The sequence below is a fragment of the Elephantulus edwardii genome, unplaced genomic scaffold (assembly GCF_000299155.1).
Source record: "Elephantulus edwardii isolate Elephantulus edwardi_28Jun2011 unplaced genomic scaffold, EleEdw1.0 scaffold00005, whole genome shotgun sequence".
In the NCBI taxonomy this organism is placed as follows: domain Eukaryota; kingdom Metazoa; phylum Chordata; class Mammalia; order Macroscelidea; family Macroscelididae; genus Elephantulus; species Elephantulus edwardii.
In genome coordinates this window covers 8025963-8041403 of record NW_006399755.1, presented here as the reverse complement: position 1 = coordinate 8041403, position 15441 = coordinate 8025963, and the positions used below count along the sequence as shown (strand labels likewise).

The 15441-nt window shown below is 34.6% G+C and overlaps 1 protein-coding gene across 2 annotated transcripts in view; it reads left to right on the top strand.

Annotated features, from left to right (window-relative positions):
- Positions 1 to 15441, top strand: part of ZCCHC11 (zinc finger, CCHC domain containing 11) — a 140943-nt gene that overhangs the window by 29353 nt on the left and 96149 nt on the right. For both annotated transcript variants that reach the window (XM_006879684.1, XM_006879683.1), the window contains exons 5-9: positions 3961 to 4138; positions 6106 to 6194; positions 9731 to 9782; positions 10997 to 11066; positions 11870 to 11996. In XM_006879684.1, the coding sequence (XP_006879746.1) occupies positions 3961 to 4138; positions 6106 to 6194; positions 9731 to 9782; positions 10997 to 11066; positions 11870 to 11996 (516 nt within the window). The remainder of the gene's footprint in view (positions 1 to 3960; positions 4139 to 6105; positions 6195 to 9730; positions 9783 to 10996; positions 11067 to 11869; positions 11997 to 15441) is intronic.

Below are 15441 nucleotides of genomic sequence, written 5' to 3'. Positions count from 1 at the left end.
TTGGCTGTCAAAAGAAGAACAGGTGAGGATTATGGAATTACTCATAATTATTCATGTGCAAGTTTAAATTGAAGAAAATATAAATAGTCCACAAGAATCAAAATAAAACCTTGGGTCTATCTCACCTTAATTTAAAAATATTTTCAATAATGAGTTTAAGGCAATGGACACGAATGATCAAAGACCACTTGTGGAATATCAGAAGATACAGTATACCATGAAGAGAGAAAAGTTGTTACAAAGATAGAAAAGGAAGAAAAAACAAAAATATATAATAGAAGAGATTCTAATGTTGCACTAAAGCATTGAGAGGCAAAAACATAGGGGAAAGGTGCTGAAGTAAAAGAAATGAACAGAAGATGTCAAAGGGCAGCTTGAGAATACAAAGAAAAGTATTGTAATGGAATGTGCAAAGATCTAGAATTGGAGAAAATAAAGAACTCAGTTGGCCTTTCTCAAGTTGATGGAACTGAAAAACACATTCAAGCTTTGAGTTACAATACTGAGTATGCTATAGGCAAAATCTTCAGTCATCCAGAGAAGTGTTGATTACTTGAGAAATGAAGATATATAGAATTCAGGATATAGGTAGAAGTATTTTTGTTATTGTGTACTGTCAAGTCGAAACCAACCCATAATTGACCCTCCAGTGGGTTTTCAGAGGCTGTTAATCACACAGGGGGAGATTCCATCGAGCAGCTGATGAATTTGAACTGTGTGCCTTCGGGATTTCAGAGCAGCATCTTGCCACTAGGCTGCCAGAATTCCTCCTTTTGAAAAACCACTAAAACGCCTTTCATTATTTTGAAAAGGGACAGATTGTGGAAGACTTCTCTGAATATTTGATGTTTAAGTTACTCTTGAAGGATGGTTAAGAGTTTCACCAAATGGAGTTATAAGGAAGAACTGTCAAGCCCCTTCTGTAGGCATAAGGAGTATGAGCAAAGACCTGGAGTTTCAGTTGCACATGCAATATTTGAATACTGATTTCTAAGTATGTTTCTATCAGAAATGTTGGTGAATTGAATGGAATGATTAAAAGAGAGCGTAAGGAGATAAACTATAACAATTTCTTTTCCTTTTTAAAAGATGGTACCTCATCTTATTTGGGAATTAGGGAGTAGCTTATAGCTTTATAGAGAATGTAATAAAAGTAAAAAGACTAGAAGCAGTATTAGGCTTTTTTTGTCTTTTAGACAAGCTTTCCTAACCTAAATATTTCTCAAATTAGCCTCAACTCAGTAAAGAGCACCACCATTCAGTAGTTACTCAAGATAAATACGTTGGAGTTATCCTTGATATATCTGTTTATTTTACAATTCACAGTCAAACCATTAGCAGATCCTTTAGCCTTTACCTTCAAAATGTTGTATTTTTCACCTTTATTCATTTTTTCACACATTCTTCTTTTTCTGTTTTAGTCTTTTTTTTTTTTTTACTTTATCTAAACAGCATTTCTCATTTGATTTCTGTCCATCTGTCCTTGTATTTTCTCCATTTGACTAAACTCACTAACTCATTACAACCTATTTCAGAGGCTATAAATCTTAATGGACAGAAGCCACTTCTTGCTTTCATAGAGTGACATTTGGTGGATTTGGACATTTGGTTAGTAAACTAACAGTTGAGCCTCTACACAATATCTCAGAATTCATTGCCATCAAGTTTGAGCCAAGTCATACCTGATCCTCCAGTAGGCTTTGGGGTGAGGAGCTATAAATTGCATGGACATGTCCCATTTTCTCTCTCGGAGCTACTGGTTAATTCAACAACCAGAGAAGTGGCACCTTTGGGTGAACAGTGCAGCTCCCAGTGGACTATGCCACCATTGCTCCCTCTATCACATTGCACCTAGGACTCCTTTTTCTTTATCAGTCATTACTTTCCCCCCCGCCTCATTATTCTTCTAAAATGTTACTTGCTACTCATAACCTCCAGTGGCATCTCCACCTAGAATAAAGTTCTACATCATTCCCAAGCTTTGTAAGTTCATACATGATTTGACTTATAACTAATTTTTTTTTCAGCTTCTAAGGATGGTTATTGGTTTTTACACTTAGGTTACTATATAACTAATTTTTTGTTATTATCAACCTCTGCAACCTTAGTTCCAACCACACAGTACTCTGAAAATAGCATTAGACACATTTCTCTTGCTTCCATCTTTGAAATTAGTATTTTCTCTTTATAGAATGGTCTTCCCTGTGAGAGGCTGAAATGTTTCTCTCATTTACTCCACTTAGATTTCTGCTTGAGCATTTTTTAGTACCAGTGACCTTTATTACCTACTCTATGCTGAAGAACTCTGCTCCCTCATCACTGTGTAACTCCTTACCCTGTTTTATTTTCTCCTACTGTTGTCTGATACAATGTTATGTGCCTCTTGTTTGTTTCTTCTAGTTAGAAAGTAAGTTACATGAAGGCAGAGATTTCGTTGATCATATTTATGACAGTAAACTATGAGAATACAAATGAGAACAGTGTCCTAACAAAAAGATAGGTTAATTAATAGAGTGTTTCTTGTTGATCTTTTATGTTCTTATTCCATGACAATCTAATATTACAGTTCAGAGCATTTTCTTTATGAATATTATTTTATTATACTACAATCTTGTCTCATTTAAAAAAATACATTGCTCTTAATTTCCTGAGTGAATCTTTAAAATGTAATAGTTGTGGAAACTTAAAATTTCCATCCAAAACGTAGATTATAATAAATAATTCCAGAAGTAGCCACAGACCATTCTAAAATTGAAATCTTCCTCTTCCATGTTTGCTGATTCTGTAGTGATGTCATCAGGTATTAGGGGTCGTTGAGTTGGCTCTGACTCATAGTGGCCCTACGTACACCAGAGTAGAACTCTGATCTTGCACTCTCTTCACACTCTTCACTGTGCAGAAGGATATTGTTTAAGTCACTGCATCATTCTGTCTTTTTGATGATCTTTTTTTGCTAACCCTCTGTTTTTATAAGAATGATTTCTTTTTCCATGAAAAAGAACATGTTATCTCCTGATAGCATGCCCCAAATATGTGAGAGAAAGTCTTACTTACCATCCTTGTTTCTAAGGAGCGCTCTGACTGCACTTTCAAAACAGATTTGTTTGTTCTTTTGGAAATCCATATTATGTTTGAATATGATAAAGTAAATAAAATTTGAAATTTACCAAATTCATTGTTTATGTATAGGAAAGGATCAACTACTTTGGATTACTATAATCTAGATGGAATTCCATGTCTTGAGATAGTAGAAATCTTTCCTCACTAAATGTGATGCTAATATCTACCTATGCTGTATTATTAAATGAAAGAAACTGTGTGGACCCAACATTGTTGGAAAATTAAAGAAATTTTGGAGTAAGATGATAAGTGTTTATGTTTGATCTTTTATGTTTTATATGGTTTTTGCTGTTAGCATTATATTAGAATCAGAAAAATAAATTCATTTTAAAAGTGACTGCATATGTAACATCGTTTGTAATGTGTTTAAAGTGCTTTTGAAATTTTTAGCAGAATAGACTTTTTAAAAAATTAATCCATTTTACCTAGTGTTAGATAATGAATAGGAATCAATTAATTATAAATGATAGGCAATCTAATCAAATGTGATGATAAAGCCTGTAATGCTTTCTTGTAACTTTTTGACCCGTTATGCATATTTTGGTCAGAGAAAATTCAAGATCTTCTATTACACTTTACACAGTTTGTTGTAACAAAATTATCAGCTAAGTTTTGTATTTGGTGGTGTGACTTTGATGTAGCCTCCCTTTAGTCCTGTTTCATCAAGGAAGGGGATCTTGGTCATTTTTGTTCATTCTGGATCCTAGATATCTCATATCTTGCATATAAAAGGTGCTCTCTGAATATTTGAGTTTACATATTTCTGTTCTCCTAAATATACAAACTTGAAGATAGAAAAATTATTTTCATGATTATTGTTGTTAAATATTATGCTAATAGGAAAAGCAGGAAGAAAGTGAGCTTCGTTCTCTGCCACCTCCTTCCCCTGTCCACTTGGCTGCTTTAAGTGTTGCAGTTACTGAATTAGCAAAAGAACAAGGAATAACAGATGATGACTTGAGAGTCCGGGAGGAAATTGTGAAGGAAATGTCAAAGGTTATAACAGCATGTTTACCAGGTACAAATATATTTCCTGTTTCATTTTTTTTTAATCTCTAAATTCTTCTTTCTTTTTGAACTTAGGTCAAGTTTCTTAATGTTTTTCTTTTTTTCTCGATATGAAAAGTAGATTGATATATGGGTACATGAAAAGGTTTTGGGGAATATTTTTTAAAAAGCAAATTTAGGATTTTTGCATACTATAATTTTGATGTTATCGAAAACGACTCGATGGCACATAACAACAACAACAACATAATTTTGATAATAAGCAAATGACCCTATAGAATAATATTTTGGTATTCAGATTTTGAAAAGAATTTCTTGACCAACCAGTCACTGAATAGAATTCTAGTGCCTGATATTTGGGAAAAAATAATATGAATAGCTACTATGAAGGTAGGATTTCTGTTTTTATTGAAAATTTTTTGTTTTCTACAGTAAAAGTTGAATTCAGCTTTTATTTTATACATGTATGTAAGGACTATTTAGCCTCCATCATTTTGCTTTTATTTTATGAGTATATGTCCTAAATTAGACTGTTAAATTTCTTACCACAAAAGGGATTTTAGTCAGTTGATAGAGATTGATAATATTCATTTTGAGTGCCTATATGAATATAAATCAGACATTTGAGTGAAAGGAAAAAAAATAGTTCTTTTTTATTTTTGTAGTATTTTATCTTCGTAAAATACATTTAATGGTAATTGAAATTATTTATAAAATAGTTACTGTTTAAAAGTAGAAATGAATATTTGATTCTTTCAATCATTTTAATGACTTTCCAATGTTTTATAAGCTTATTTAAAGTAGAAATTTATAAAACACGGAGCTACTAAACTGATCAGCCCTACCTATATTGTTTTTCAGTTTGCCCACTGGCAAGTTAGATCCTTCTAAAATTTTTCTTTTGTAATTTTAAATTAACACATGTAATACAATGAAAAAAATGTCATTGACGCATTATTGGTCATATCCATAAACTTTTGATGGCTATAGAATTTTAAATTTTTTTAGTTTTAGGTTTACAGTATCAAGTAATTAGTTTTGTTTTATATTTTTGGTGTTTTTCTAAAAAAAAAAAAAATTCATCAATTGTTGCACATTTTCCTTTGTCTCCTTCTCTTCCCCCGACCCATGGTCTGCTTGTCATACTGTTTTATATTTTTAAATAGCGTTGACATTGACTCCTGGAGGTCTTCTTTACTCAAAAACACTCTCTCTTACATTTGAAAATAAAAGTAGTTGTGGCATATAGCTATTGTCATTTTAGTGTATTTTCTATTCTATCTTGAATACTAAGCATACTCTCAGTCATCCTCAAATGAACTAAAATTTTATTTCTACTCTGAACTTTTATGAAGTTGTATGTAGTCTGAGAGATATTTTTGTTATTTTAAAATTGTCAGAAAGAGCATCATTCTTTTATAATCATTGTATTAGGAACAGAAGGCATTAAACCAAAGTATATGCCGTTTCCCTGCCAGTGTTTTAAAATTTTATGTATGCTGATTTTTGTATGTATGTTTTAAAGAGGTTTGGTGGTGTAGTAATAAAGCACTCATCTACTAATCAAAAGATTAAAGTTGATGAACTCACCATCCTCTCTTAGGAAAAAATATGTGATGCTCTACTTCTGTAAAGATTTGTAGCCTTGGAAACCCTGGGGGGAGTTTTACTCTGTCCTGCGAGTTTACTGGAGAGCAGTGGTAGTATAGTACAGAATTATATAATGTGTTTAGCTGATAACCAAGAGGTTTGTAGTTCAAATCCACCAGTTACTCTGTGGGGGGAAAAATAGACGGTGTCTCCTTCCATGAAGGTTTATGGCCTTGGAGGGGATGGTGGTCATGAGTTGTGATTGACTTGAAGCAGATCAGTTTGATTTGTTTGGCTTTAGGGTTATATGAGTCAGAATCAGCTAAATGACTTTTTGGCAGTAGACTTTTTGTGTTTTATGCACTGATGTTTTTTTCTTTATTCCAGAATGTTCACTTAGGTTATATGGCTCATCACTGACTAAGTTTGCTCTGAAAAGTAGTGATGTTAATATAGACATAAAATTTCCTCCCAAGGTAAGTAATTACAAAAGAACCTGTTATGTGTGGTTTTTAATTAATAACTTGCGTGTTTTATTGATAATCTCTTTAGGGAAGGGTGAGGGAACAATAAAATTTTTGTTTAGAGTGTTATCACTGTAATAAACCTATGGTTTTAGTACTACTATTGTGGTGCTGGAGAAGAGTATTGAGAATACCATGGACTGCTAGGAAAACAAACAGATTCATCCTGGAAAGGGTTAAACCGGGTGGCTCCTTGGAGGCAAGGATTCTGAGGCTCCGTCTAACATACTTTGGACATATTGTGAGGAGAGACCGGTCCTTGGAGAAGGACATCATGCTTGGGAGGGTGGAGGGACGGCGCAGGAGGGGAGCCCTCTATGAGGTGGATTGATTCAGTGACGGGGATAATTGGGATGGGAATGTCAGGGACAGTGCGATTGGCACAGGACAGAGCGGAGTTTAGGACTGTTGTACATAGGGTCGCTATGAGTCGCAAGCGACTTGACGGCACATAAAAACAACAGCAACATTGTTGTGTCCCATTGAGTCAGAACCAATTCTTAGCTGACCATCCAGCTGGTTTTCAGAAGCAGTTTAATTGCATGGGAGATTTCCTAGCCTTCTGTAGAAGTGTATTTAAACTGTGTGACTTTGGGATTGCAACACACTTTTTTTTTTTTAATCTTTATTAGCACAAATATTTGGCACCTACAGAATTTTCCTAGTTAGACACTTCTAGGGCATCCAAATTAATAGACCCGTTGGTACAAAAGGGGATGCTGCTTTGATAATTTCCTAAAAACAAAATGTTCAACAGAAATAGCAGTAAATCAGAAAATACAAATTTCAAAAATAATAATTAACTCATGATAATAAACCCAGAGGCGCTGTTAGCATAGTGTATCTTTCCATGATAGTGTAGTATGTATCAATGGTTGTTTGATACTTATAAGCATCTATAGTTGGCTTCTTTTTTTTTTTTTAATTTAGGTTGTTTATTTTTCATTTCAATGAACATCTACAGAGATTTTGGAATTCCATTCATTCATTGTTGCACCCTTCTCCCCACACAAACCCCTCCCCCCTGCAACACACTTTTTACCACTAGGCCCCCAAAAGATGTGAAGTATGATGATTAAGTGCTCAGCTGTTACTTAAAGAAAAAGGTTGACAATTTGAACTTACCCAGCAGTTCTGCAGCCAAAAGACCTGGTGATCAGCTTCCTCTTCCGTAAGATTAGCCAAGAAAACCCTAAGGGGATTTCTGTTGTATCACAGGGCTTCCTGTAGAATTTAGAGAAAGAGGGTGGTGGTGAAGGAGTCAGAAGAGGAAAAAAGGAAAGGTGGATATATTTGAGCATATTGAGCAGTTAATTGCCATGACAAGCAGTGAAGCAAGTGAAAGAAACTTTAAAATCAAACATATTTGTATTTAAATAACTAGTATATTTGAGGTTTCTAAGCCTTTTCCCTTATTTCGAAAACAGGAGTAATAACTTGCACTAAGTAGGGAGCAAGTGGTATATTTGAACCGCTTGCCTTTGAGATTGTAGTGCAACTTCTTATCACTAGACAACCGGACCCCCCTTCAAGTATAATAATATAGTATCATGCTTGAAAAGGTGGAGGAACAGTGCAAGAGAGGAAGACCCTGGATGAGCTGGATTGATTCAGTGACTAGGGTAATGGGGATAGGTGTGTCAGAGACAATGAAATTGGCTCAAGATAGAGCAGGGCTCAGAGCTATTGTATGTACATAGGGTAACTATGAGTTTCAACTGACTCGAAGGCACATAACAATAGTATAGTGCCTGTTATGTGATACGTACTTCAGTAGGTTAAGTATTGGGCTGCTTAGTGTAAAGGTCAGCAATTCAGACTCACAAGATGTAGCTCAGTAGTCACACCACCTGTTAAAATTACAGCCTGCAAAACTTAATGGCCAGCTGCCATGAGCCAGAATTGACTTGATGGCAGAGGAATTTAATTTAGTTTTAGTAACTATAGTGGAGTCATTAGTACATTTAATACTAATAATAGTATCATGAATATAAAAGCACCAGGATTGTTTAATAAAAGTAGCAGTGTTTGCTTTGTTGACTTGAAACATCTGTCAATATTGTAATAGTTTTTTATTCTTTTGAATAATTTTATAGTCAAAGTTTGGTTTGGGTCAAATTTAATTTTTATTCTAACTTTTTACTATCCAATTAATGTATATTATATACTGCTAAATAGCAACAAAGTACACATTAATCTGTAACCATTTGACACCTTAGTTGAGTAAAATTGTATTTTACTTTAGAACATTAACAAAATTGGCAGCTTGTTTTATCTCTAAAAGCTCTTAAGTCAACAAATTCTTAATAACTGCTCAGTACATTATCATATTTTTAGGTAAATAACACCCAAGTCTAAAGTTTTTTTGCATATCCCTCCTAATTATCTTTTTTTTGTCTTGTTGACTTTAATTTTTTTTTTCTTTTTTCTATTTTTCCAAACATTGGACACAGTTTTGGTTCCCCGCAGCAAACCCCCACGGGCCTATAGACAATTTCTAAAATGATCTTTCTCCCATCAGGATCCCTTCTTTGTTCTTCAAACCACTCCCTCTCCCCCATCCCTTTGGAAACAACCCTGCCAGGTTGGGAGAGTCAGCCTAGGATGTACATGGTGTGTCCTCTTGGCTGGAGAGGCTACTCAGGCAAGCTCCTACCCATGCATCCTGCAGGGTAAGCAAGAGAGCTGCACGTGCAAAGGAGTTGCATCTTTTGCATAGACGAGACTGGTCTAACTGGCCCCTCAAGAACCCTGCAGGTTAAGGTGGCATGGTGAATCACATGAAATTACACTGTTGCCCGCCTTCATGTGGAACTGTGTCACATAGGCACCTATTATGAATGGGCAGAAGTCACTAACGGCTGTGGAATCTTCCCATGCTGTGGCATCCCGTGCACAGATCTCTATCTGAACCTGTCTAGTCTCTAGTATATTTCTGGACACAGATTGGTCAAAAAGAGCTCTACCACTCTCTTCAAGCCACAGACTTGGTTCTTTATTATTTAATTACTAGATACTACCAAACTCAATCTATGACTTCTTGGCCCCGGTTTTTATCTTATTATAAAAAAAATCAGGAGTAATATTTTTTTGACTATTGAATTAGGCTTAACTCCACTTCTTGAAAGATCATCCTGGAGAGTATATGCATTGCCAAACTAGACACATAATTTGGACATTTCTTCCCTGTGTGTTTGTTACTTACATTGGTGCACTATTTACAGAAAATTAAGGCTAATTTTTTGCTTGCTTACTTATGAAATTCTAGGACCATTTTCTTAAAAAGAATTATTTTATTCAGTGAGTACGGCTAGAATAATAGCCCCAAACTATTTATTAGATAATACTTTCATAAAAACACTGTTTTCTGTATTTGTAAATTATAGAACATGGTTTTTTATAGACATGTTATTCTTAAATGTGTTTTCTAAAGTTCTGCTGTTTGAACTTGAAAATTTATATGATAATTTAATTTAAAACTTTTTTAGATGAATCATCCAGATCTTCTGATACAAGTGCTTGGGATTTTAAAAAAAAACGGTGAGTTTCTTTTTAAAATTTGCCTTACGGGGTGCATCATTAATATAAGAGTTTTTAAAAGTGGTTCCATTGTGTTTATATAGCTAATCAAGTTAAAACTAAAACCTCCTAATATATATTGTTAAGAGATACTAGAAATACATATGTTACGTAAACTACTCTGTATGTGTCTTTGTTTAACCGGTTTCATTTTGATGGAGAAAGAGTATTCATATAGGTAAAAAAAACATTTCAAAGAAGAAAAAAAGAATTACAGCTGTCTCTGACTAGGCCCTAGGTCATATAATCTAGAAGATTTTATTTTTAAATTGTAAATACACATAATAAAATATTTGCCAATTAAATATTTTTTATGTCTAAAATTTAGGGAAATTTATTACATTCATCATGTGTTTATCATATTGTGTACTCTTCACCACTGTTAATTTCGGAATTAGTTCCTCATCATTAACTGAAAGTCGGTGACCCCTAAATAATAGCTCTCCCATTCCTCCTCCTATTTCTGGTAACCACTAGTACACTTGGTCTTTCTGTTTGACTATTTATATAAATGAGGTCATACAATATGTTTTATGACTGACTTATTTTTCTCAGCATATTTTTAAGGTTGATCAGTGTTATAGTATGGAAAAGTACTTCCATAACACAAAATCAATTCCCATGAGTTCAGACACTGAAAGCATTGTAGGTCTTCATTTTGTGACTCTGTGGTGATTGCCCTCGTGAGCTGTCAATCCAAAGACATACAGTTCAAATCTTCCAGCAGCTCTTTGAGAGAAGATGAACTCCCATGTGATTTACTGCTTCTGAAAACCCACTTAGAAGGTCAACTAAAAATCAGTCCCGACTTGAAAGTACACAACAATAATGTAACTTTGACTGGGTTGTATGTGGAAGTAAACTTTCAGTAATATTGAGACATTTCATTTTAGGATTATGATTTTGAGCAGTGTCTTTGACTCTACCAGTATTTTGTGCTATCTAATAGGGGACATCAAAAGTGGTCAGAGATTCTATTAGTTTCATTTTCTTAAGGTTAAGAGTGGTTTATCTCAGAGAAAGCACTAAGTGATTTTAGAAACGAACTATTAATGATCACTGTAAACTTTTTTAAAATTTTATACTGGTTTACTCATAAGAGTTAATAAAGTTCATATACATTGAGAGATGTTGATACTAGTTTACTTTTGTGTTTGTTTTTTTTCTTTTATTAGTATTATATGTAGATGTGGAATCCGATTTTCATGCTAAAGTTCCTGTTGTGGTGTGCAAAGATCGAAAAAGGTTGGTAACAGTGAAGAGAAATTAAAAAGAAACCAATTCATCAGATGCATCTCAATTATCTCCAAAAGAGAAAAAATATTAATTTCAGATTTTTCTTTTTGTCAGTATGAATAGTAACTTCTATTTATTTGAAAGCAAGCTTTTGAAAACCATGTAAACACAAATGTTCTAGGCTAAATTTTACAGTTTTCCCTCACTTACTGCCATCATATAGAGCATTCACCAGTATGTTGGGTTGTACATTTAAAGGGAAAGCAGAATTGGAATAAGGTATTGTGACTTCATTTGTATTTTTCCACTACATAGTGTCACATTACCTATAGGTAGCAATTCTACATGTACTTTTTTTACCTGCCTCTAAAATACCTCTATTACGACTGTAATATTATTCTCACCTCATTTAATGGAGCTTCTTTTTCCACTTAATGTGGGTTAACATATAAATCCTTTGTATTTGCTACTTTTAAAAAAGTGTGTTAATAAGACCTGAAAGCTTATCTAGGAAAAAGAATTGTTAACAAACATGTCTCATTAGGTCATTAATTTCATTTGGAGTTTTTATCATATGCAAAGCAGAAAGGTGAGACAGGATGATGTGTGATACTATTTAGCTTTGGAAATTTTTCATGGTTTTCTAATTTATATGTTATGCTAGTAATGGAAATTTAGCTCTAAATTTATGAAAATGTTATTACCACCTGCGAAATGTTAAAATGTGGTGAGTGCGAAGAATAGCCACAGATTTGAGGTATTAGAATTTTTAAGGTATTTGTATAGTAAAATTTGTTTTTTCTCATTCACAGTGGTTTACTTTGTAGAGTGAGTGCAGGAAATGAAATGGCATGCCTCACTACTGATTTACTTGCTGCTCTTAGCAAAAATGAACCTGTATTTACTCCTTTAGTATTAGCTTTTCGCTACTGGGCAAAGGTGAGTGGAACAGAAGTTAACAGCATCTAATACTCAAAATAGTTCATGCTTATTTTTGTACTAATGTATAACATAAATCATAATGTATATGGCAAAATATATCTATCTGAGCTGTGTTTTATAGAAAATAATTGGTAGATTCTGGTTTATGCACCTGAAAATTTCACAAGCTTTTAAGTATAATGAGAGCATCTTTAAATTTGATAAGTACTTCATTCTTTTAGTACAGTAGAAATATTCCTTTATGTCTTAATATTTGAGACTCAAGTTTTGACTTGGATTTTATTGTAAATTGAAGTTTTTTTGTTGACACTTTTTCTTTTCACAGATATTATTACTTATATATAAATATCTAAATAACATAACTCTTAAGTTACATTTCCCTGATTTGTTTCTTGTTAACAGTTTCATATTTAACTCCATTTGTAAGGGTTCTTAAAATTGTCTGTTCCATTTACACTGTAGTGTAACTTTAGTAGTAGTTAATCTGACTTATTTAAACTTTTTTCTGTTAACATTCTTTACCAACAAAGCATACTCAGCATTAGCATTATTGTTGTTGGAATGATTACAACTCATGGTTACCCTATGATCTGAACCCTGCCGTATCCTGTGCCATCCTCATTAGCTCTGACACACTTGAGCCTACTGTTACAGTCACTGTGTTAGTTCATCTTGTTGAGGTGCTTCCTTTCCTTTGCTGACCCTCCGCCTTTCCAAACATGATGTCATATGCTGGTGATATTTCACTATCCTTGCTTTCAGAGAGTACCCTGGCCACACCTTTTCCAAGATGTACTTGTTTGTCCTTTTGGCATTCTGTGGGAATTCAACACTTTTTTCTAACACCACAGCTAAAAGGCATATATAATTCTTCTGTTGGCCTTATTTATTGTCCAGTTTTCAAATGCAAAGCAGTAATTAAAAAGACCATTGCTTAAATCAGGTACACATTATCTTCAAACTGATATATTTGCTCTTCAACACTTTGGAGAGGTCCCTGACAGCAGACTTTACCGTTGCCATCATACATCTTTTGATTTACTGGGTGCTGGTGCTAAGAATGTTGACTGTGGATCCAAGAAAGATGAAGTAATTTGACAGTTTCTAACTCTTCTCCATAGATCATGATGTTGCTTGTTTGGCTAGTGGTGAAGATTTTTTTCCCCTTGGTGTTAAGTTTTAACTATATGAAGGCTATAATGTTTAATCCTCTGCAGCACTTTTTCAGGAAGCATGGTTGTGTCATCTGCATAATACAGGTTATTGATAAGCCTTCTTCTGATCCTGATGCCATGTTCTCTATATAGTCCAGCTTTTCAAATGATTCTTAATTCATAATTAAGTATATCAATGAAAAAGTATATATACAGAGAACTCTCAGAAGTTCAAGTTGAGTTTTGAAGCAGAAAATACCAGGATATATATTTGTGTTTTATTAATTATGAAAGGCATATGACTGTGTGAATCAAAGTGGGTTATGGCTAGTATTGAGAATATTGGGAATCCTACAGCATTTAATTGTGCTCATGTGAAACCTACAAGTAGACCAAGAAGCTATAGTATGAACAGAGCAAGGGGACATTTAATGGTTTAAAATCCTGAAATATGTGGATCAGGCTTTATCCTTTCAATCTGTTGTTGTATCATCGAGTCAGAACTGGCCCTCCAGTGGGTTTTCAGAGGCAGTTAATTGCAAGGGAGAAGATTGCCCATCTTTCCTCCACGGAACAACTAGCTGCTGGTGGATTTGAACCACGTAACTTTGGGGTTATAGCACAGCTTCTTTGAAAACCATTTTGAGCCAATATATTGAACCCTGAATGAGATTAATTGACCCAGTAACCATAGCTGTAGATTATGAAGATAGTATAGAATTCTTACATCTAGATCCCCATGAGTTAGATCTGACTCAGGGCTTCTAAAAATAATAGCAGCGACATACTAAATAGGTGCTGGCGTAAAGATAGCAATTATGAGAATTGTTCTAACTTAAATTTCCTTCTCATGATTATTCTCTTCTCTTTATGAATGATTGTGTGTGTAGCTGAGTGGCCAGTGCTCTGAAGCTGTTTTTATGCACCAACAACCAGAGCCAAAGAGGATGAAATAGATGATTTCTACCAACTGTTGCAGTCATGCACTAATAGTAATGGGTGACTGGAATACGAAACTTGGGAACCAGGAAGAAGGATCAGTAGTCGGAAAATAGGGACTTGGTGAAAGAAATGAGGCTGGGGATAGAATGATAGAATTCTGCACAATGAATGATTTATCATAGCCAATACCTTTTGTAAGATATCACCTGATAATATGCACAGGAATCAGGTCGATTATATCTGTGGAAGAAATCATTGGAGAAGTTCAATATCAGCAGTGAAAACTAAACTAGACCAGGTGCAGATTGTGGAACAGACCATCAACTACTCATATGCAAGTTCAAATTAAAGCTAAGGAAGGTTAAATCATATCCACATAAATCAAAATTTGATACAGGAAGGTTAAATCATATCCACATAAATCAAAATTTGATACTGAGTATACCCCCTGAATTTAAAAGCCAACTTAGGAACAAATTTGAGGTCTTGACCACTAATGAACGAAGACCAAATGACCTTTGAGAAGATAGCAAGAACATCATACATGAAGTATGTAAAAAAAAAGACCAAAATGAATGTCAGAAGAGACCCGAATACTGCACTAGCACGCCAAGAAGCTAAAACTAAGGGAAGAAATCGAGAAGTTAAGGAGCTGAATAGAAGATTTCGAAGGGAAGCTCGGGAAGACAAGGCAAAGTATGAAACATGCAAGGAGCTGGAGTCAGAAAATAAAAAGGGCCAAATTTGCTCTGCATTTCTTAAGCTGAAGAAACTAAAGAGCAAATTTAAGCCATGAGTTGCAATGCTTAAGAATGCTACGGACAGGATATTGAATGATTCAGGAAGCATTAAAAAAAGGTGAATGGTGTATACAGAGTCATTGTACCAAAAAGAAGTGGCTGACAGAAGAATTTAATGAAACAACAGCTGATCAAGAGGCAATGGTGATGAAGGAATAAGATCAGGCTGCTCTGAAGGACTTGGCTAAAAAACCCCAATGTTTGATGGAATACCAGTTGACATATTTCAACAAACAGATGCTGCCATGGATGTGCTAACCAAGTTGTGCCAAGAAGTCTGGAGGACAACTCCCTGGCCAACTGTCTGGAAGAGATCCATATTTATTCTCATTCCAAAAGAAGGTGACCGGACGAATTGTGGAAATTATCAAACAGTATCACTAAAACCTCCTGGGAATGTGTTTGACGTGCAGGTTTGCTCTGTCCCTGGAGTGAGGCTAGCCAGCCTGGGCCTAGGGTTTGAACCAGGAGGTGGCCTTAAGCCCAGGTTCAAATTGTCTTCCTGTCAAACATTCTTCTAGGTGGTATAGCACTGGTCTGTGCGTT